The sequence below is a fragment of the Hyla sarda genome, chromosome 1 (assembly GCF_029499605.1).
Source record: "Hyla sarda isolate aHylSar1 chromosome 1, aHylSar1.hap1, whole genome shotgun sequence".
In the NCBI taxonomy this organism is placed as follows: Eukaryota; Metazoa; Chordata; class Amphibia; order Anura; family Hylidae; genus Hyla; species Hyla sarda.
Window position 1 is genome coordinate 310470012 of NC_079189.1, and position 20832 is coordinate 310490843.

Consider the following 20832-nt stretch of genomic DNA (forward strand, 5'->3'; position numbering starts at 1 on the left):
GCTAATGTGGGGGAACTATACGGCAGCTAATGTGGGGGAACTATACGGCACCTAATGTGGGGGAACTATACGGCACCTAATGTGGGGGAACTATACGGCACCTAATGTGGGGGAACTATACTGCACCTAATGTGGGGGAACTATACTGCAGCTAATGTGGGGGAACTATACTGCAGCTAATGTGGGGGAACTATACTGCAGCTAATGTGGGGGAACTATGCTGCAGCTAATGTGGGGGAACTATGCTGCAGCTAATGTGGGGGAACTATGCTGCAGCTAATGTGGGGGAACTATGCTGCAGCTAATGTGGGAGAACTACAACCTAATGTGGGGGAACTATACTGCACCTAATGTGGGGTACTATACTGCACCTAATGTGGGGGGAACTACAACCTAATGAAGGGGGGACTATACTGCACCTAATGTGGGGAACTATACTGCACCTAATGTGGGGGAACTATACTGCACCTAATGTGGGGGGAACTACAACCTAATGTGGGGGAACTATACTGCACCTAATGTGGGGAGCTATACTGCACCTAATGTGGGGGAACTATACTGCACCTAATGTGGGAAGCTATACTGCCAACCTAATGTGGGGGAACTATACTGCACTGAATGTGGGGGAACTGTAAACTATCATATAAAAAAAACTATCTATAAAAAAAAAACAAGTTTGGATCATTAAATTCTATTGTGTTCTTCTTTTAAAACAAAATATGTTAATTAGTTATGGTAACTGTATGAGCTGTTTTTTCTAAACTTAAACCTCAGTGTTCTGTTTTAATTGCTGTGCTGGCACTTTGAGGGAAAAAAAAGTTGGTGTGCATTATGGTTTGGGCACTCGGGCTCAAAAAGGTTCGCCATCACTGTCCTTTATGATCATTCTCTACTATTATAGGTATTGGATCATTTACACATGCAGTTGGCAACTGACCATTGTTTTTATCTATGCATAATTGAGCAGTTAGACAGAAAACTTCAGAAGCTAATAACTATTGGAAGGATTAAGATTTTTTAATAGAAGTACTTTACAAATCTGTTAAACTTTCCGGAGCCAGTTGATATATATAAAAAAAGGTTTTGCCTGGAATACCCCTTTAATGTACCACCTTTTTTCTTTTACTGTATACCCAATAAAGGTTAGGTTTTATTTTAACTTTTCCATTTTGCACATATCTCAGATTTTTGTTAGATGTAGAATTGATGGTGGGATTTTTTTGTCAATTTGTGCAATTTATCAATTGACTTGGCGATTTAAATTGGGCTCAGGTTCTTTCAAAATCACTTAAAACCTCCCATTGCAACAACTCCTAAATGCTGCTGACATCAGCCAAAAGCAGTGGGGACTGGGAGCCACCAGAACAGCAGCTATGGGGTATCAGGGTAGGTAAGTGCATTTTTATTAAGTTGCCAAAATCAAATGTCATGAAATGTTCTAAACTTTGTTATAAAAATAATCCTTAGTGAAGATATGTAAAAAAAAAGTTTATATTTCTTCCAGCATTTATACTATATTCCACATCTTCTCTCATCACTCCAATCTCAGATGCAAGGGTCAGAAGGTTGGATTTATTCTAGTTATTCATGGTAAGTAGGACAACATGCTGAACTGAGCATAACATTTTCAGCAATTTTTAAATCCCTTAGTTTATTTGCATGACCTTATCTTCAAGGCTAGCGCCTCAACTGTTGTCTTTGTCAACTTCCTCTTTCTAAACAAAATCCCATCTATAGCTAAACATGCCTTATGTTAAAAAACAAAAAAAGTTAAATTTTAACCAAGTGTGATAAGGGACCTGCACAAAAACCTCTACTCAACTGCAATAGTTCCAAATCTGATTGGTCTAGGTATGTTATATTTTTAACCTCCTTTACCAGTCTATTTGCTAGCAGATCTTTGTCTTTTTTTATTTATTTTTTTAAGTTTCAGAGAGCACACCAGGTTGTTGTTTTTTGCCCATATCATGCACACTCACCATCATTACTCCCACAATGCTACCTGTTTCATTCCAGGACAGATGCAGCCTTGCATGTCATTACTGTGACTGGGTCATGTGATCACTTATCTGACCGACAAAAAATCCCAGTGTTTAATGCATCAGAGATATTTGCCTTCCCTGGGTCAGCTTTCTTTCTGTGAACTAGATGACATCACCTCTCTTCTGGCTTTTCACACACCCCTCACCTCCCAAATCTGCATAATGCTTCTGCTATCTCTATGGGATCCGTATATACAGTAGTTAGATACCTCCCCTTAAATCTGAGAAATGCATTTTCACAGCAATTTGAACATATAGCACAGTAAAATCAGAGCAAAAAAAAAAAAAAAGCACAGTAAAATGCAACATGTGAACATAGTATGAACTTCAAGTGGCATAATAGGGCAAATTACCTTCCCCTCAACAATTCACCTGGCAATAAATCCTATAAAACACAGTTTGAATAAGAAAAAGAAAACACAAAAAATGTACATGCTGTAATCTGGCCTCAACCCACTTATAAATCTCAGCAGTTTAGGCTGCTGGCTGCTAGATATTAACACAAAAAAGAAGAAGATAGAGTCACTTATAGAAAAGAATACATATAATTTATTGAAAAGAAAAAAATTATAAAATACAATTAAAATGAGAAAATTATATGTATAAGAAGTAGGAAATTAAGCAACAACAAAATAGCGATATCAGCGGATCTGCATCCTAAGTAAATATAATAGTAAAGTACAACAGTAGGTAAAAAAAAATGTATATATAGCAGCGTAATATAGTACAAAATTGGCACAAGGGATGTGTATATTGCAACAGTCCCACAAATTGCATAAACCCAAAAAGTGGAGATAATGCAAAAATGCTAAGTGCCAAAGTATCTAAATATGCAATAATGAACACAAGCTATACAGACCAACAATCAGAACAACAAGTAATCAGTGCTGATACAGAAATAGCGCCACTCCAACATACGTTTCTGCATGTTAAACCTTCATCTGGAGTCCAGCCAGGTAATAGATCACCAAGGGTGTGATTTATTTAAACCTGTCCAGAGGATAAGTTGCTGAGTTGCCCTTAGCAACCAATCAAATCGCTTCTTTCATTTTTAACATGGCAAAATGAAAGAAGCGATCTGATTGGTTGCTATGGGCAACTGGACAACGTTTCCTCTGTTCAGGTTTCGATAAATCTCCCCCAAGTGATTAGGGTAACTGCAGTGATGGGACTGCACCTCAACTAAACTAGGTAAGCACAAGATATACACAAGAGCCTCTACTCATTCTGTTATAATAGCCTATATGACACTATATAAGCAGGGAAAAAAGGTAATTCTTTCACTATAATCTGGGCAACTATCTTTGAGAAAGGCTAAACTTTCTTGACACTAATTCTGTTCAACTGAGATTCAGTTTGCCTCTGCAGATTTCAGTTCCTGTAAGGTAGTAGGATAATATAAAATCTGTGTTTGACTATTGACTATTTAACTTGGTATGGTGTCTTAACACTAAATATCTGAACTGTGCCAAAGTTGTGCTGTGTGGTAATTTACTCGCCATTTTCTTATTTTTGGTCCCCAATCATAGATGTGTCAAAAATAAGCCTTAGTTTTGATGCATGAAAAGAAAGACATACAAAAATACATAGGATAGAACAAGCTTTATCTATATGACTATGGAACGTGCATTCACTAGCAGACCCCGGAGAGCTTTTTATTTATTTTCCTCAATGTTCTGGGTTTAGTACAGCGTGGTCCTAATTTTTTTATTGCTGCAATTTGGTGCGTAAAGTTCACTTTAAGCTTCCTCTAGAGTATATTGCTGCAGTATACTTCAAAGGAATCTTAAAGTGAGCTATACACCAAAACATTTTTACCACATTGTATCGAAATTATATTGGCCCAGATTTTTACTTTTCAGCTTAAATTGTGCCAATGTGGTTCATCTTCACCTAAAACACATTCATGTATTTTAGACACTGTTTGTGCCTCACTCAACAAAGTAGTATAGACTTGTTTTGGAATCACTGTGGAAACAATGTGACTGCGCCACTATCTAATGTGCGTACGGTGCATCAGCATCCCATTGAAAACAATGGGAGGTTGCTGCACCAAAAATTTCAAGCTGAATGTCTGAGCAGTATTTTGCATGGAAATGTTATGGTGGGAATTTGCTCTAAGACTGTCTAGTTTCAGCTCACACTGTCTAGCTGTTAAAGGAGTACTGCAGCCATAGAACACTTATCCCCTATCCACAGAATAGGGGATAAGTGTCTGATCACTTTGGCTCTGCCACAGCTCTCCCCCTGCAGCAGGCGTGTTGGCTGCAGCATGACCCCGTGGCCGACACGCCCCTTTTATGTATCTCTATATGAGAGGCGAAGATGCTAAGTGTTCTATGGCAACAATACTCCTTTAAATCACACCTTATTGGCCGGAAGAAGCGCCAATCTGTGACGCGAAACTCGTCGCCTCTGGTGGTGTGCCCCCGCATCTCGAGAGCGGCTGCTCTCGCTCACCGCGAGAACAGAACTTGAAACACTGCTCCTGGTTGGTGAGTGCGACTTTTTTCTACTTCGTTCAATTCACTCCTTTAAATCACGTTGATAAATCTGGGTCAGTGTTTTAAAGGGGTTATCCAGGAAAAAACTTTTTTTTATATATCAACTGGCTCCAGAAAGTTAAACAGTTTTGTAAATTACTTCTATTAAAAAATCTTAATCCTTTCAGTACTTATGAGCTATTGATTTAAGGTTGTTCTTTTCTGTCTAAGTACTCTCTGATGACACGTGTCTCAGGAACTGCCCAGTTTAGAAGAGGTTTGCTATGGGGATTTGCTTCTAAACTGGGCGGTTCTTTTTTTTCCCTTTCTAAATCTACCTACTTCACCTAGGTAGATTTAGAAAGATAAAAAAAGGAGAAATTAAAATCTTGTGCTGCATGAAACATATACAAGTTCCCTTATTACAGTGACTTATGCTTTACTCTTAATCACCGTAGCATTTCAGGGAAGACCCTACCCCCACCCCCTCCGCTCAAAAAAAAAGTGTGCATATAGAACTGGAAATAAAAATGTATACTTTATTAGAAAATGTTAACATATGACATTTAATAAAACATGCATGAAATAGGGGAGGTTTTATTAAAACCTGTGGAGAAGCCCAGTTGTCCATAGCAACCTTTCATTTTTCGGAGGCCTTGTTAAGAATGTAAGAAGCGATCTGATTGGTTGCTATGGGCAACTGTGCAATTTTGCCTCTCCATAGGTTTTGATAAATCTCCCCCATAGAGAACTCTATTATGACAACAGGTAGCAAATGATGAGCTCCCTGCAGAGAAATATTAAAACAAATGAACTGTAGCTGGTACAACAGCAACAGTAGATTAGGAAAAATTGGTATCCAATACATGTGTAAATAATAATATAAACAATGAACTAGGGCTGCAGCTAACGATTATTTTAATAATCGATTAGTTGTCTATTATTTCATCGATTCATCGATTAATCAGAAAAAAATGTAAAAATGCCCCCAAAAAGGTGTTCAGCTGATTCTACTTGAAAAAGTATGTACAATGGTCAAATTAAAAGTTTCTAGCATTTGATGTGACCAAACAACAGCAATTTTGGAGTTATTTCTTAATTTTTTACGTTTACGCCTGTTGCTGTACAGTATTATTATTAATGATCCTGTACAGAAACCAGCGTAAATTTGATATAACCATATGGGTAACTATCTGAACTATTAAAATAAAATTTTAATGATTTACTAGCATTTCATTTTAATAGTTGAGACAGTTAGTGGTGCGGCAGTATCAGATAGGTAAAAAAAAAATTTTTTTACTTTTTTTGTATAGCAATAGGAAAAGGGGGAGCTAATTTTTAATGGTGGAGCGGTTTTACATTTTTTTTTATATAGCACTCCTATACACATGGGGGTATGTGCAGACTGCAGATCATTGCAACCGACCCACGTCTGTAGTACAGACTCTGTAGTACTACAAACACTAGGATGCAATGCTCTGCACATACTACCATGTGTATAGCAGTGTAAATGTACTACCTGCACTACCTATGGGGGTATGTGCAGAGCATTGCACCCATGTGTCTGTACTACAGGCACAAGGGTGCAATGCTGTGCACATACCCCCATGGGTAAAGTGGTGTGCACTGCACACACTTTATTAAGTAGGGCCATTATATTACCCCCCTCTGATGCCCCCTGTGTCAATATATTTCCCCCCTCTGATGCCTCCTATTTCATCGTCTCCTAGCGACCTCCCACATACTCATACTCTGGTGCCGAGAACCTGTTGACTATCATAGATTTGATTTCCACATATTTCTTCTACTCTCTGAGCACAGAGTTTATGTTGTGAATTGCTATTGAACTGTACTGGTTGCCAATGGAGATATCAGATGATTCGGATTCCGTACAAAAAGGGATGGAAGAGTGCTTTCTTACATCTGGCCGGGAGAACGCTGATGAGTCTTTTGAGTTATGTAACAGCAAGGATAAGATACAACTCACTAGTACACATACTTTAGAGTTTAGGATACAGAAATTAGCGGAGCAAGAATTGAGGCTGTTTTGGACCATTAAGTCTCTAAGGTCCTATCTAAAAAATAACAGAGTACCGAGAGGGCTCAGAATCTATAAAGAAATTTCGCATTTTCAAGGTGACGAGGTTTTCAAGGCAGAGTGGGATGCACTGCATCTGCAGCATTCTTTGAGTATTTTGAGACTGGTTCTAAAAAGAAACAAGCAGGAATACGAATCTACCATGAACGAGCTCTGCAAATGCAAAACTGAACTAAGAAGTCGATGAAATCAAGAGGAAACTGACACTTGTATAAACTTGATGCTAAATTAATACAGCAACAGAAAGAAATAAAGGACAGAAAACGTGACCAGTTCATACGCGATCGCCTGGATTTTGAAAGCGGGAGAGTTTTTACGTGTAGACAAGCTGTAAGAGTGGGTCGCAGAAAGACACAAAAGAAGAAAAGTCAGCCACGACTACTAGACCACAGAGTCCGAATCCAGCTCTTCAGAAGAGCAATCCGGACAATATAAGAATAGAAATAAAAAAGGAGAGAAACAAAAATACAAGAACAAACAAGTGGAGAATAAGAGTGTACAACCAACTAGTGAAACCTGCGAGACAGCGCCCCCTTTAGAGTCAGGAAAAGGAGGGAAGGAAGGTGGCGGCGGAAAAGTAACAAGACAGAGTGTGAAAAGAAGACAGTAACATGGAGGGACAGCGCTACGAAAATAACTATGTAGTGAACCTTTCTGACACCCCACTGGACAGTGACTGTATAGGTATGTTCACACTGAGGAATTGGGGCGAAAATCAAGCAGAAATTTTCTGCCTCAAAATATTGTTACTTTTCCACAAGAATTAACAGAGATTTTGCACGGAATTTCGCGCAGAATTCCCTGCGGAAATGCAGGTTTCATGCGGAGGAGGAGTATCAAGTATTTCTATTCATAAATTTTTTTTTTTTCATGCGGAAATTCCGCGCGAATTCTGCGTGGAAATGCTTCTGACTGAAAAAAATATATAACATTGATCTCTATGGGAGAACAACGCTGATTCCGCCTGAAAGAAAGAACATGTTCTTTCTTCAAACGGAACAGACTTCCTCGTCAGAATTCTGCTTGAGGAAATTCCTCAGTGTGAACTGAGGGGCAGAAATTCTGTACAACTCTATGGTGATTTCACTGCTCAATGATTTGGAGAGGAAAAAGCGAGCAGATTACTCGTGGAAATTCCTCTCCAATTCCTCAGTGTGAACATACGGTTTAAACTTCTGTATTTCAGAAGAATTCAATTTCTCCACTTTTGAAATCGATTTGTACAAAGGGGTGAGGAAGATGAATCTATGCAAATTCTTTGATAAAAATAATGCACCCCCGGAGCAGCCCAATATGGGAGAAACACCTGCTGTGCTTGGTCGCCTGGGTTTCAGCACTCATTTCGCTGGGAACCCCGAAGAGACTAAAGACCTGGAGCTGTTGATGAGCCTCTGCGAAAGTGAACCTATGGCCCAGCAATCGCAGCAATTCGCAATACCAGCTATCAAAGGAGGCAAGAAATCTTCTTTTAGTCCTCCTATACAGACTGGTAGCAGCCTGGACCATTTTTTGACAGCTGTCACAAATGACCTTAAGGCTCTAGTGTATCCCAAACCCACGTCAAATTTAGATGCCAAGGAAAAGCGGGCCTTGGACAGGCTTAAAAGCCAGAATGACCTGATAATAAAGAAAGCCGATAAAGGCAATAATGTTGTGGTCATGTCCAAGGAGAAGTACCTCAAAGAAGCCCTCAGACAGTTGGGCGATGAAAGGACGTATGCCCAAATCAAACAGGTCCCTACACAGAAGGTAATGTCCACTTTACAGACTTTCCTCAGACGACAGGTGGAAAGAGGAATTCTAGCCAAGAGGTCGGCAGAGAAATTGCTACACGTGAACCCAGCCAAACCCCAATGGTACCTCCTGCCCAAGATTCATAAATCTATGACCGATCCCCCGGGACGGCCTATAGCAGCGGGCATTGGCTGGATCACGGAGTTTTTATCCTAGTACATCAACTGGTTACTGCGACCTATGTTAGTGGACACGCCATCATATGTGAAAGACACTGACGAACCTTCTTGAATCCCTACAAGATGTGGTCCTAGAAGAAGGCCATTGCCTGGCCTCAATAGATGTGGAGTCACTGTATACAAGGATACCACTGGATGCAGGAATTTTGACTGTCAAAGAGTTCTTACTTGCAGCAGACAAATCAACAGAGTACTGTACCTTTGTCACTGATGCATTAGACTTTATTTTAAAGAATAACTTTTTTCAGGTCAATGGTACAGACAACATCATGGCACAGCGATGGGCACCCCAGTGTCTTGTACATTTGCCAACCTTTACCTGGCATTTTTAGAAGCCAGAATGATATATACCTCAACCAACCCCTTTGTTAACAGGATAGGCCTCTACAAAAGATATGTGGACGATATCCTAGTGATATGGAGAGGTACTGAGTCCCAGTTTACTGATTTTGTTCAATATCTGAACACTAATAATACCCTCAATATGTACTTTGCATCCGTTTTCAGTACAGCAGAGCTACCTTTCCTATATGTCTCCATTTGCATCAAAGAGAGAAAATTGTGTACTAAAGGATATAGGAAACCCTACGCACCTCTACTATATCTACATCACGACTCATTCCATCCTCCCCATACTAAAGAAGCCGTACCTTTCAGTCAATTCTTAAGGCTGAAAAATATCAACAGCAACCTATCTGAATTCAGAGAACAATCAGAAGACCTGAAAAAACACCTGATCTCTAGAGGTTATCCAGCTCGAACTGTGAATGGCGCTCTCCAAAAAAACAGAGTAATTCTCTAGAGAAGACCTCATCTTTAAAAAGAAGAAAAAAAGAAGGAAAGAACAGAATGAGAACCGTTTTACATTCTCCTTCAAATACAGTAACTTGGCTCCGGAAATCCGCAGATCTATCTCTAGACATTGGTACTTAATCGAGGATGACCCTGTATTGCATGAAGAAGCTATGAGGAAACCGCTCATCACATACAGGAAGAGTACCACCATAAAAAACAAATTGGTCCGAAGTAAGTTTAGTGCAGACTCCAATACCACAAGGAATAAGACTTGGCTCGATCTGCCCATTTTGAAAGGGAACCACAGATGCGGTAGATGTTCCTTCTGCCAGTATATGTCCACAGGCCGAAACTTCAAGATTGGAGGAATGGACATATGTGTTAATGAGCTGATCACATGTAGGACTCCCTACGTGGTCTACTGCATCATGTGCCCTTGTGGACATTTCTATGTGGAATCTACTTTTAGTCCCCTCTTCATGAGGATACGTGAACATCTACGCCTAGCAGGACAAGGACTTGGAGTCCCTAGACTGGCACAACACATCAGTGAATTCCACAATGGCTCTACCACCTGTTTGCGTTTCTTTGGAATAGAAGTAGTCAAGAACAATATCCCCAGCCAAAGCAGACACAACTCGTTACTACAAAGAGAAGCAAGAATCATTTACAGAAGCAGAGCAACCGGACCACTCGGTCTGAACGAAAGAAATGAATTTAATGCCTTTATTTAACCTGTGCCTTTTTCAATTTTCAGGTTCTGTATTCCCTCATCCTTTGCCATTAGCTGCCACATTATCTTTGTAGCATCATGATCCCTGCTGTCCTCTCTTTTCTTTTTCCTCACCTTTCCCTCCCTCCGCTTTTGTTCCTATCCTGCTCCATAGACGTGTACCATTGTTTTCTATTTCTCTGCTTTTTCCCGAAGCCCATTTATACTTGTTGTAACCCATGAGCTTCACAGGTATCTCCTAGGACATTGTCCCAGCTCCGTGGGTTTTGCGCATGCTCCCCAGCACTTTGCTATTTGCTGCGCTAATACAAAAGGAATGGGGATGGAGTAATAAGTGGATAAAAAATGACTTTATTAATAATTCATTACATATTAAAAAACAAGAAAAGACATCATACAGAGGGAGAAAACAACTTGTGGTGGAAAAGAGGGCGTCACTCCAGAAAGTCCACAATGTAAACTATAATATTAAATACATTTCATACGTTGTACTACTGCTCATTCTATTGTACAATCCCATAGAGGAAATACCTCAACAACTATAAAGTGCCTAGAGACAGTATACATACCAATAAATAGAATCAAAGTGCAAATATAAGAGGGACCGCTGGAGAGACGCCACCCCAACGTACGTTTCGGGTTGTCCTTCGTCCTGGGGGTGGCGTCCTCTCAGCAGAAGCTGCTTTTTATATGGTCCCCGTCCAATAACATGCATCCACGTCATAAATTGCCAGGTAAGACATACCTTTCTATCGGCGCATGACGCCGGGACCCGCAAGCTCCACTACTTCCGGTCGCCGCGTCCCCGGCGCGGCCATGATAGCGGTCACATGACCGCATCATATGACCAGCCGGATAGGATACAGCGCCGGAAGAGCGAGGTACGGGCACCCCGACGCATGCGCACATTCGGTATGACGTCGGCGCTGCATCAGTGGAGCATCAAGGCAACCACCCGCCCACAGGCGGTGATTGGCCGGAGGCCCCACTGGCGCAGCGCCGATATTACAATTTACAGCAATGCTATTGCAAAATAATACACTTATTACAGGGGTGTCTTACATATGTATATATGAACTGAAATTATTATATTAAAAAGAAAAATTAAGCAGTGCGGATCATGATACCAATCAGAGGAAAAGAAAAAAATTTATATTTATAATTAAAAACATTAACAATCAGGTGAGTAATTACTATATGTGACATTCATAATATTTAAATTTCATAATCAATTAAATATATAATATATATATCATATATACCTAACTATATATATGTATGTAGGCTGTTATATGTGATACCTAGTGCAGTCATGATGGACAGATATACTATTCCATCATTATTATAAATTGTGTAAATACTGTGAATAAATATTATAAATAAAGTATGTGTTGAAAATTAATGGATAAGCTGTGTACATATATGTGATAGCGTGAATATATAATTAAAAATATTAAAAAAATATATATATATAAAAATAAATAAATTAGAAAAACATATATATAAAAATCAAAATTTAATTATTAATTGTGTAACAAATTCATATAAATTAAAAATACTAAAGGTGTATAAATCATACCAAACTGGTGCAAAACAACTAAAATAAAATAGTCTGTGAATAATAAATAATATAAGTGATAAAAAATGTATGTGTATAAATTTATAATTGCACATGATTCCGTCCTGTAAACAATACTTTGAAATTAGTCGAGAAGATCTCTATATCAGTCTCATATATATGTCCGAGTGTGTGATCATGTCCAGATGTTACAATCCGTCATGCAATTCTTCAGGCGTGGAGATGAGGAGGGGAACAAAGAAAGACCAATCAATGTAAAATAATCTAGAACAAGAGAAGAAATAAAATAAATTAGTATACAAATACTAAGTGATTAAAATATCATCTAAAAAGCAAACGCGGCTGAAAGGAAACGTCCGGTGATCAGAGTAATGGGGCAAATGGTTGTGTTTCATTAAGTCCAAGTGGTTGTAGGGTATGAAGACGCCAAATCCATTTGCTTTCGCACTGTGCCAGAATCTTTGGAATATCACCACCTCTGATGCCTAGGTTCACTTGATCAATTCCTTTTACCTTCAGGAGGTTTGGGTCACACTCATGTTCTGACAAGAAATGCCTTGCAATTTGCTGCGCTAGTAGCTGTGTTTGTTTACCTGTTGCCATGACTCCGGACCTGTCAGCCGCTGCCTCCCTGCAGAGACCTCGTGTATTTAACTTGGTGCTGGATGCAGCGGCAGAGATAGGCGTGACCAAGCGGAGTGTTTGACCGCGAAACGGGGCCGTCACCGCTCCTCCCGTAGCTCCCCTGAGCTACATTTCTTCGTTTCCCCCGTCTGATGTTTGCACTGTGATGTCCAAATAAAGTCCCTTCAAGTTTGCTGTATACAGGGTGAGTGCGTCTTTTTTCCATTTCTACTGCATATTGTACACACCCTCTTTCATTATATTCCCCCCCCCTCCGATGCCCTGTGTTATTATATTCCCCCCTTTCATTATATCCCCCCCCCTCTGATGCCCCCTGTGTCATTATATTCCCCCTCTCTGATGCCCCGTGTCATTATATTCCCCCCCCCTGATGCCCCCTCTTTCATTATATTCCCCCCTCTTTAATTATATTCCCCTTTCCCTCTGATGCCCTGTTTCTTTATACCCCTCCTCTGATGCCCCCCGTGTCATGATATTTGAGCCCAACCCCCTCCCCTCTCCTGTACCACATTATTATCAAACCTCCATGTGCGCTCCGGCAGGCTCAGGGGCTCGGCGGTCATTGTTGGTACTGGACTGCATCCTTGGTCAGGACGGAGGTGTGAGCAATGAGTGACGTCATCGCACGCACCTATGCTCTCGTCCTGCTCGGCTCGCTATAGGCTGCAGCGCACAGCTACAGCCTATAGGTGTTTAGTTGCAGTGCAAAACCGATTGCCCCGTTATATGTGAATTACTCAGGAATTTGGCCCTGCTTGCCCGAAGCAGGGCTAAATGCCTGAGGAATTTATCTGCCCGACACCCAGAACTGCATCTCCCGGGCGTCGGGCGATACAATTTCCACAGTGACTCACTGTCACTGAGGCTGCTGCGGGATTTTCGGGACTCGCGCCTGACCGCAGCAGCCTCCTGGATGCAGACAACGAATCAGGCGATTATTCGATAACGGGATTCGTCGACAACAAATCCTGTTATCAAATGTAATTAATTTTATTGATTAATCGGTGCAGCCCTACAATGAACTGATCTAAATAAAACACAGAACCTGTGTATTAGTGTTACAATTCCAGTGTGTGGTAACCACACCACTGATCAGCAAAGGTAAAAAAAAACGTATAATAATTTTACTGAAAGACTGTCCGAGACAAAGTTGTTGGTAACAGGAAACACAAATCGGGTGTGGGGAGGTTTACCTGTGTTGCTATATGCCAACTGTGGTGTGGTCTTATTACATACATTGCTTAGAATTATGACTTTGACTGTGGCTTGGACTTATATGTATCTTTATACACATGCTATTTGGTTAGTTCATGCATATTTTATGTGGTAAACTTCTATGACCATTTTTATTATTGGTGGTTGAACCTTGGGTCAGGATTGCACTGCCACTAAAATTATTATATACATTTTCACCTCTGCTGACCAGTGGTGTGGTTACCACGCAATAGAATTGTAACACCAATATATAGGTTGTGTCTACTTTGGGGAAGCTAATTGTATATAATATTGTTTGAACATCTATTGTATACCAATTTTGTTCCTAACCCTCTGTTGCTGTTGTACCAGCCACAGTTTATTTGTTCTAACATTTCTCTGCAGGAAACTTATTTGCTGTCAATTTCTATGCTTTTATGCATGTTTCTTTATATGTCTTGTTTGAAGTTTCTAATAACATATATTTACATTTTCAGTCCTGTATGAATATTTCTTTTCTTGAGTCTCATGCATGAAGTTGCATAGGACCTAGTTGGGATTCTATCAGAATTTTAATACTCAGATACAGGGTGATAAGTCAAAGAGGGTGTTTGCCACTGGCTACTACTAACGGCCTTGTTGGGCTTGATTGACAGGTCTTTTCCATTTACGCAAATAGAGATCTGTCAATTAAGCCCAGTGGGCAGGGAAAAGCCAATGAAGAAGAAACCCTTTGAATTTTCACCCCATGTACAAAGCCCTGTACATAAGTCATGGAGGTGGCAAGTGAGGAATTGAGCTAGGCTGTGGCACTTGAGCAACTCAGCCCCACCTCCTTGATACTTGAAGTTTGGCAACTATCATCAGGTCCAGTTTGCTTAACAGCTATCCAACGGTGTCTGCAGCAAATACAGCTGCCAGATTCCCTTTAAATTATGATTTCTCTAAAATAGTGCATAACCTAAATATTTCATTATATCCATCTCCTAAGCAAAATCTAACATGTTACAAAACCAGAGGGATAACCTATGGCTTATGTATATGGTGACAAATGATCACTTTTTACAATGAGAGGCCTGACAGGTTTATTTTGATGTCTTCTAACCTTTTTTGTGCAAATGGTATAAAGTGAATTGAGAATCCCCTTTCAAATTGAGTCCTGGTATGGAAATTGGATTTATGGGAATGGATGTCTTCTCACTGTGATGACAGTAGGAAATAGTAGAGGACTCTAGTCAGTTGTAATGCTGGTATGGTAATAATATTGAATAGTGAGTGTATTACAAATGTATTAAAGGGGTACTCCGGTGAAAAACTTTTTTTTTTTTTCTTTTAAATCAACTGGTGCCAGAAAGTTAAACAGATTTGTAAATTACTTCTATAAAAAAAAATCTTAATCCTTCCTGTACTTATTAGCTGCTGAATACTACAGCGGAAATTATTTTCTTTTTGAAACACAGAGCTGTCTGCTGACATCATGAGCACAGTGCTCTCTGCTGACATCTCTGTCCATTTTATGAACTGTCCAGAAGAGCATATGTTTGCTATGGGGATTTCCTTTTACCCTGGACAGTTCCTAAAATGGACAGATGTCAGCAGAGAGCACTGTGCTCATGATGTCAGCAGACAGCTCTGTGTTTCAAACGGAAAATAATTTCCACTGTAGTATTCAGCAGCTAATAAGTACAGGAAGGATTAAGATTGTTTAATAGAAGTAATTTACAAATCTGTTTAACTTTCTGGCACCAATTGATTTAAAAAAAAAAGTTTTTCACCGGAGTACCCCTTTAACCCCTTAACCCCTTAAGGACGCAGGACGTAAATGTACGTCCTGGTGCGGTGGTACTTAACGCATAACCGCGGGCATCGGAGCAATGCCCGTGTCATGCGCGGCTGATCCCGGCTGCTGATCGCAGCCAGGGACCCGCCGGCAATGGCCGACGCCCGCGATCTCGCGGGCGTCCGCTATTAACCCCTTAGGTGCCGGGATCAATACAGATCCCGGCATCTGCGGCAGTGCGCGATTTGAATGAATGATCGGATCGCCCGCAGGGCTGCTGCGGGGATCCGATCATTCATAACGCCGCACGGAGGTCCCCTCTCCTTCCTCCGTGCAGCTCCCGGCGTCTCCTGCTCTGGTCTATGATCGAGCAGACCAGAGCAGAAGATGACCGATAATACTGATCTGTTCTATGTCCTATACATAGAACAGATCAGTATTAGCAATCATGGTATTGCTATGAATAGTCCCCTATGGGGACTATTCAAGTGTAAAAAAAAATGTAAAAAAATGTAAAAGTAAAAGTAAAAAAAAGTGAAAAATCCCCTCCCCCAATAAAAAAGTAAAACGTCCGTTTTTCCTATTTTACCCCCAAAAAGCGTAAATTTTTTTTTATAGACATATTTGGTATTGCCGCATGCGTAAATGTCCAAACTATTAAAATAAAATGTTAATGATCCCGTACGGCTAACGGCGTGAACGAAAAAAAAAAAGTCCAAAATTCCTACTTTTTTAATACATTTTATTTAAAAAAAAATTATAAAAAATGTATTAAAAGTTTTTTATATGCAAATGTGGTATCAAAAAAAAGTACAGATCATGGCGCAAAAAATGAGCCCCCATACCGCCGCTTATATGGAAAAACAAAAAAGTTAGGGGTCATCAAAATAAAGTGATTATAAACGTACTAATTTGGTTAAAAAGTTTGTGATTTTTTTTAAGCGCAACAATAATATAAAAGTATGTAATAATGGGTATCATTTTAATCGTATTGACCCTCAGAATAAAGAACACGTCATTTTTACCATAAATTGTACGGCGTGAAAACGAAACCTTCCAAAATTAGCAAAATTGCGTTTTTCGTTTTAATTTCCCCACAAAAATAGTGTTTTTTGGTTGCGCCATACATTTTATGATATAATGAGTTATGTCATTACAAAGGACAACTGGTCGCGCAAAAAACAAGCCCTCATACTAGTCTGTGGATGAAAATATAAAAGAGTTATGATTTTTAGAAGGCGAAGAGGAAAAAATTAAAACGTAAAAATTAAATTGTCTGAGTCCTTAAGGCCAAAATGGGCTGAGTCCTTAAGGGGTTAAGGACGAGGCCATTTTACACCTTAAGGACCAGAGCGTTTTTTGCAAATCTGACCACTGTCCCTTTAAACATTAATAACTCTGGAATGCTTTTAGTTATCATTCTGATTCCGAGATTGTTTTTTCGTGACATATTCTACTTTTAACTTAGTGGTAAAATTTTATGGTAACTTGCATCCTTTCTTGGTGAAAAATCCCCAAATTTGATGAAAAAAAATAATAATTTACCATTTTTCTAACTTTGAAGCTCTCTGCTTGTAAGGAAAATGGATATTCAAAATAAAAAAATGTTTGGTTCACATATACAATATGTCTACTTTCTGTTTGCATCATTAAATTTATGAGTTTTTACTTTTGGAAGACACCAGAGGGCTTCAAAGTTCAGCAGCAATTTTGAAATTTTTCACAAAATTTTCAAACTTGCTATTTTTTAATGGACCAGTTCAGGTTTGAAGTGGATTTGAAGGGTCTTCTTATTAGAAATACCCCATAAAAGACCCCATTATAAAAACTACACCCCCAAAGTATTCAAAATGACATTCAGTAAGTGTATTAACCCTTTAGGTGTTTCACAGGAATAGCAGCAAAATGAAGGAGAAAATTCAAAATCTTCATTTTTTACACTCGCATGTTCTTGTAGACCCAATTTTTTAATTTTTGCAAGGGGTAAAAAGGAGAAAATTTTTACTTGTATTTGAAACCCAATTTCTCTCGAGTAAGCACATACCTCATATGTCTATGTTAATTGTTCAGCGGGCGCAGTAGAGGGCTCAGAAGGGAAGGAGCGACAAATGGCTTTTGGGGGGCATGTCACCTTTAGGAAGCCCCTATGGTGCCAGGAGAGCAAAAAAAAAACACATGGCATACAATTTTGGAAACTACTCCCCTCGGGGAACGTAACAAGGGGTAAAGTGAACCTTAATACCCCACAGGTGATTCACGACTTTTGCATATGTAAAAAAAAAAATTTTTAACCTAAAATGCTTGGTTTCCCAAAAATTTTACATTTTTAAAAAGTATAATAGCAGAAAATAACCCCCAACATTTGAAGCCCAATTTCTCCCGATTCAGAAAACACCCCATATGGGGGTGAAAATTGCTCTGCTGGTGCACTACAGGTCTCAGAAGAGAAGGAGTCACATTTGGCTTTTTGAAAGCAAATTTTGCTCTGGGGGCATGACGCATTTAGGAAGCCCCTATGGTGCCAGAACAGCAAAAAAAAAACACACGGCATACCATTTTGGAAACTAGACCCCTCGAAAAACGTAACAAGGGGTAACGTGAACCTTAATACCATACAGGTGTTTCACGACTATTGCATATGTAAAAAAAAAAAAATTTTTTTTTTACCTAAAATGCTTGGTTTCCCAAAATTTTTACATTTAAAAAAAGGGTAATAGCAGAAAATACCCCCCAAAATTTGTAACACAATTTCTCCCGAGTACGGCGATACCCCATATGTGACCCTAAACTGTTGCCTTGAAATACGACAGGGCTCCAAAGTGAGAGCGCCATGCGCATTTGAGGCCTAAATTATTCACCAAAAGATCACCGCAGTGATCCACTAATTCCCTAATTTCCCATATATTAAAAAGGTATAACTTTATTAATTCACACACTAGATTAAAAAGTCAGGGTGTCTTTCTCTCCTTATGTAGAATTGTCACTGAGTACGATGTAGCTCAATTATTAATTTGCTGTATGCACCTGCAGTGTGCCATACAGATAGGAAGAGACACCTCTGTATTTAAAATCAGATAGCAGCCCCCCTCGACATGTTTCACCGTTCACACGGCTTTGTCAAGAGGCAATGGGGCTATGAGCAAAAAACGCCGAAACAGGGGTTTAAATCACCTCCTATCATGACGTAATTGAACAGGAAGTGCCTCATCTTGATTGGTGGAGATATCATTCCACCAATCGCCAGGCAAGATCTTGATTGATTGCTATGCAGTCCTATCATGTTGCCAGTGTTTCTACCTATCACCTCTATTGTATCCGATAGTCATGGCAACAGTGTCACTTGACTTGTAACATACCTGCGTCGTGACCCCTGCGTCGGCACTTCACTGTCAGAGATCGCTGTCTGCGCAGTAACCTCTGCGCCAGATCTTGTACTCTCCGGCTGTCTTGATGTGTGCCACGGCGCATGCGTAGTTGTTTACGCTCAGTCTGGGTAAGTTTATCAAAAATAGTTGCGCAGTGTGATCTGCGCTAACACTTAGTCTCTCTTAGTAGTTGCGCAGTGTAATCTGCGCGACTACTTAGTTTCTATTTATAATGGCGCAGTATGATCTGCGCGAACACTATGATATATATTCCCTATTCGGGATTTCTTTTATCCCATATTATTTGTTGTGTTAATATATTGTGTTTGTTGTTAGTCCTTTCTCATTTCTTTAATGCTCTCATTTAGTCTCTTTTTTCTTTTCCTTTTTCTTTTCTCTTTTTTCTTTTCCTTTTTCTTTTCTCTTTTCTTCTTCCTTTTTCAGTATGACGCGTCACTGGTGTAGATCAACACTCCTCCATCCGGTAAGTATTAATTCGTCAAATATACAACCTTATCTGATTGATGCTGGAAAGAATGATATCATATGGCTGCATGCTTATCTTCAAAGGTTAACAATATGTTAACACTTAGTCTCTCTTAGTAGTTGCGCAGTGTAATCTGCGCGACTACTTAGTTTCTATTTATAATGGCGCAGTATGATCTGTGCGAACACTTAGTTTCTGTTAATGATTGTGCAGTATAATCTGCACGAACACCAGACTGATGGATCAATCTTCATAGGTGTGAATGAAGGATTAACTGAGAATAATAGCAAGTATATATCTAATAGGAAAGGATATATCGTGGGTGTTAAACCATTTTATGGACTGAGTTAAGGCATAAGTTATTCTATCTGACAGTGTATAATTCTCTACTATTGGATATAGATGTTGTATCAGTGTTATCCAATAGTGTAATATAGATATTGTATAAGTATTCCAAGGGACTCCTTGGATTTCACGTCTGTCATGTAAATTACTAAACTGATAATCATCAATATAGGGCATTGTACCCCCTCTTTTTTTTTGGGGGGGGGGAGGGGAAAATCCGTCATATTATGCTTGCATTTATGGATTTCTCATATTAACTTGATATATATTCCCTATTCGGGATTTCTTTTATCCCATATTATTTGTTGTGTTAATATATTGTGTTTGTTGTTAGTCCTTTCTCATTTCTTTAATGCTCTCATTTAGTCTCTTTTTTCTTTTCCTTTTTCTTTTCTCTTTTTTCTTTTCCTTTTTCTTTTCTCTTTTCTTCTTCCTTTTTCAGTATGATGCGTCACTGGTGTAGATCAACACTCCTCCATCCGGTAAGTATTAATTCGTCAAATATACAACCTTATCTGATTGATGCTGGAAAGAATGATATCATATGGCTGCATGCTTATCTTCAAAGGTTAACAATATGTTAAGGCTCTTCCTATACAATCGTCCAATGGCTTGTGTGATTATTCCTTATTGTAATAATGTGTCAAACATAATTAATGGACGGCAGGTAAGTAAATTAGATAAATGCTGAGAAGGTAAACCCTTCATTTAAGCCACTAGGACTCAATGTTTTGAGTCTTTGGATCCATCTTGCCTCCTCACGAAGCAATTTCCTATCTAGGTTCCCCCGTCTGGGGCCTAGGGTCATTTTGATTATGCCCCAGAATTTGAGCGTTTGTATGTCCCCTCTGTGGACATCCCTCACATGTCGTGCCAGAAGTCATCACACCATTCCTCTCAGTTACATATAGGAGGGGAAAGAATATTCGTGAACACTTAGTTCACAGTTTATTCTATGAGAAACCTGAAAGAACCTGGCTCCAGTCGAACATTAAGGGATCCTATCCATGTGGGAATTGTTCATTCTGTGGTTTCCTCCCAAAAACCAGAGAGTTCATAAACCCAGTGGACAATCGGAAATACATCATTAGGGATTTCATAAATTGCCGAACCTCAGGAGTGGTGTACATCGCCCAGTGCGGATGCACAAAATTATATGTGGGCAAAACCACACAAGAACTAAGGAGACGTATCTCCCAACATCTGAGCACCATCCGCACTGGAACGGATACACCACTGGCACGACATGTGAGGGATGTCCACAGAGGGGACATACAAACGCTCAAATTCTGGGGCATAATCAAGATGACCCT

The 20832-nt window shown here is 39.6% G+C and overlaps 1 protein-coding gene across 1 annotated transcript in view; it reads left to right on the forward strand.

The window, feature by feature from the left end:
- Nucleotides 1-20832, forward strand: part of LOC130359987 (uncharacterized) — a 212809-nt gene that overhangs the window by 165560 nt on the left and 26417 nt on the right. Inside the window, exon 5 of the mRNA XM_056562896.1 lies at nt 1505-1590. Within this exon, the coding sequence (XP_056418871.1) occupies nt 1505-1590 (86 nt within the window). The remainder of the gene's footprint in view (nt 1-1504; nt 1591-20832) is intronic.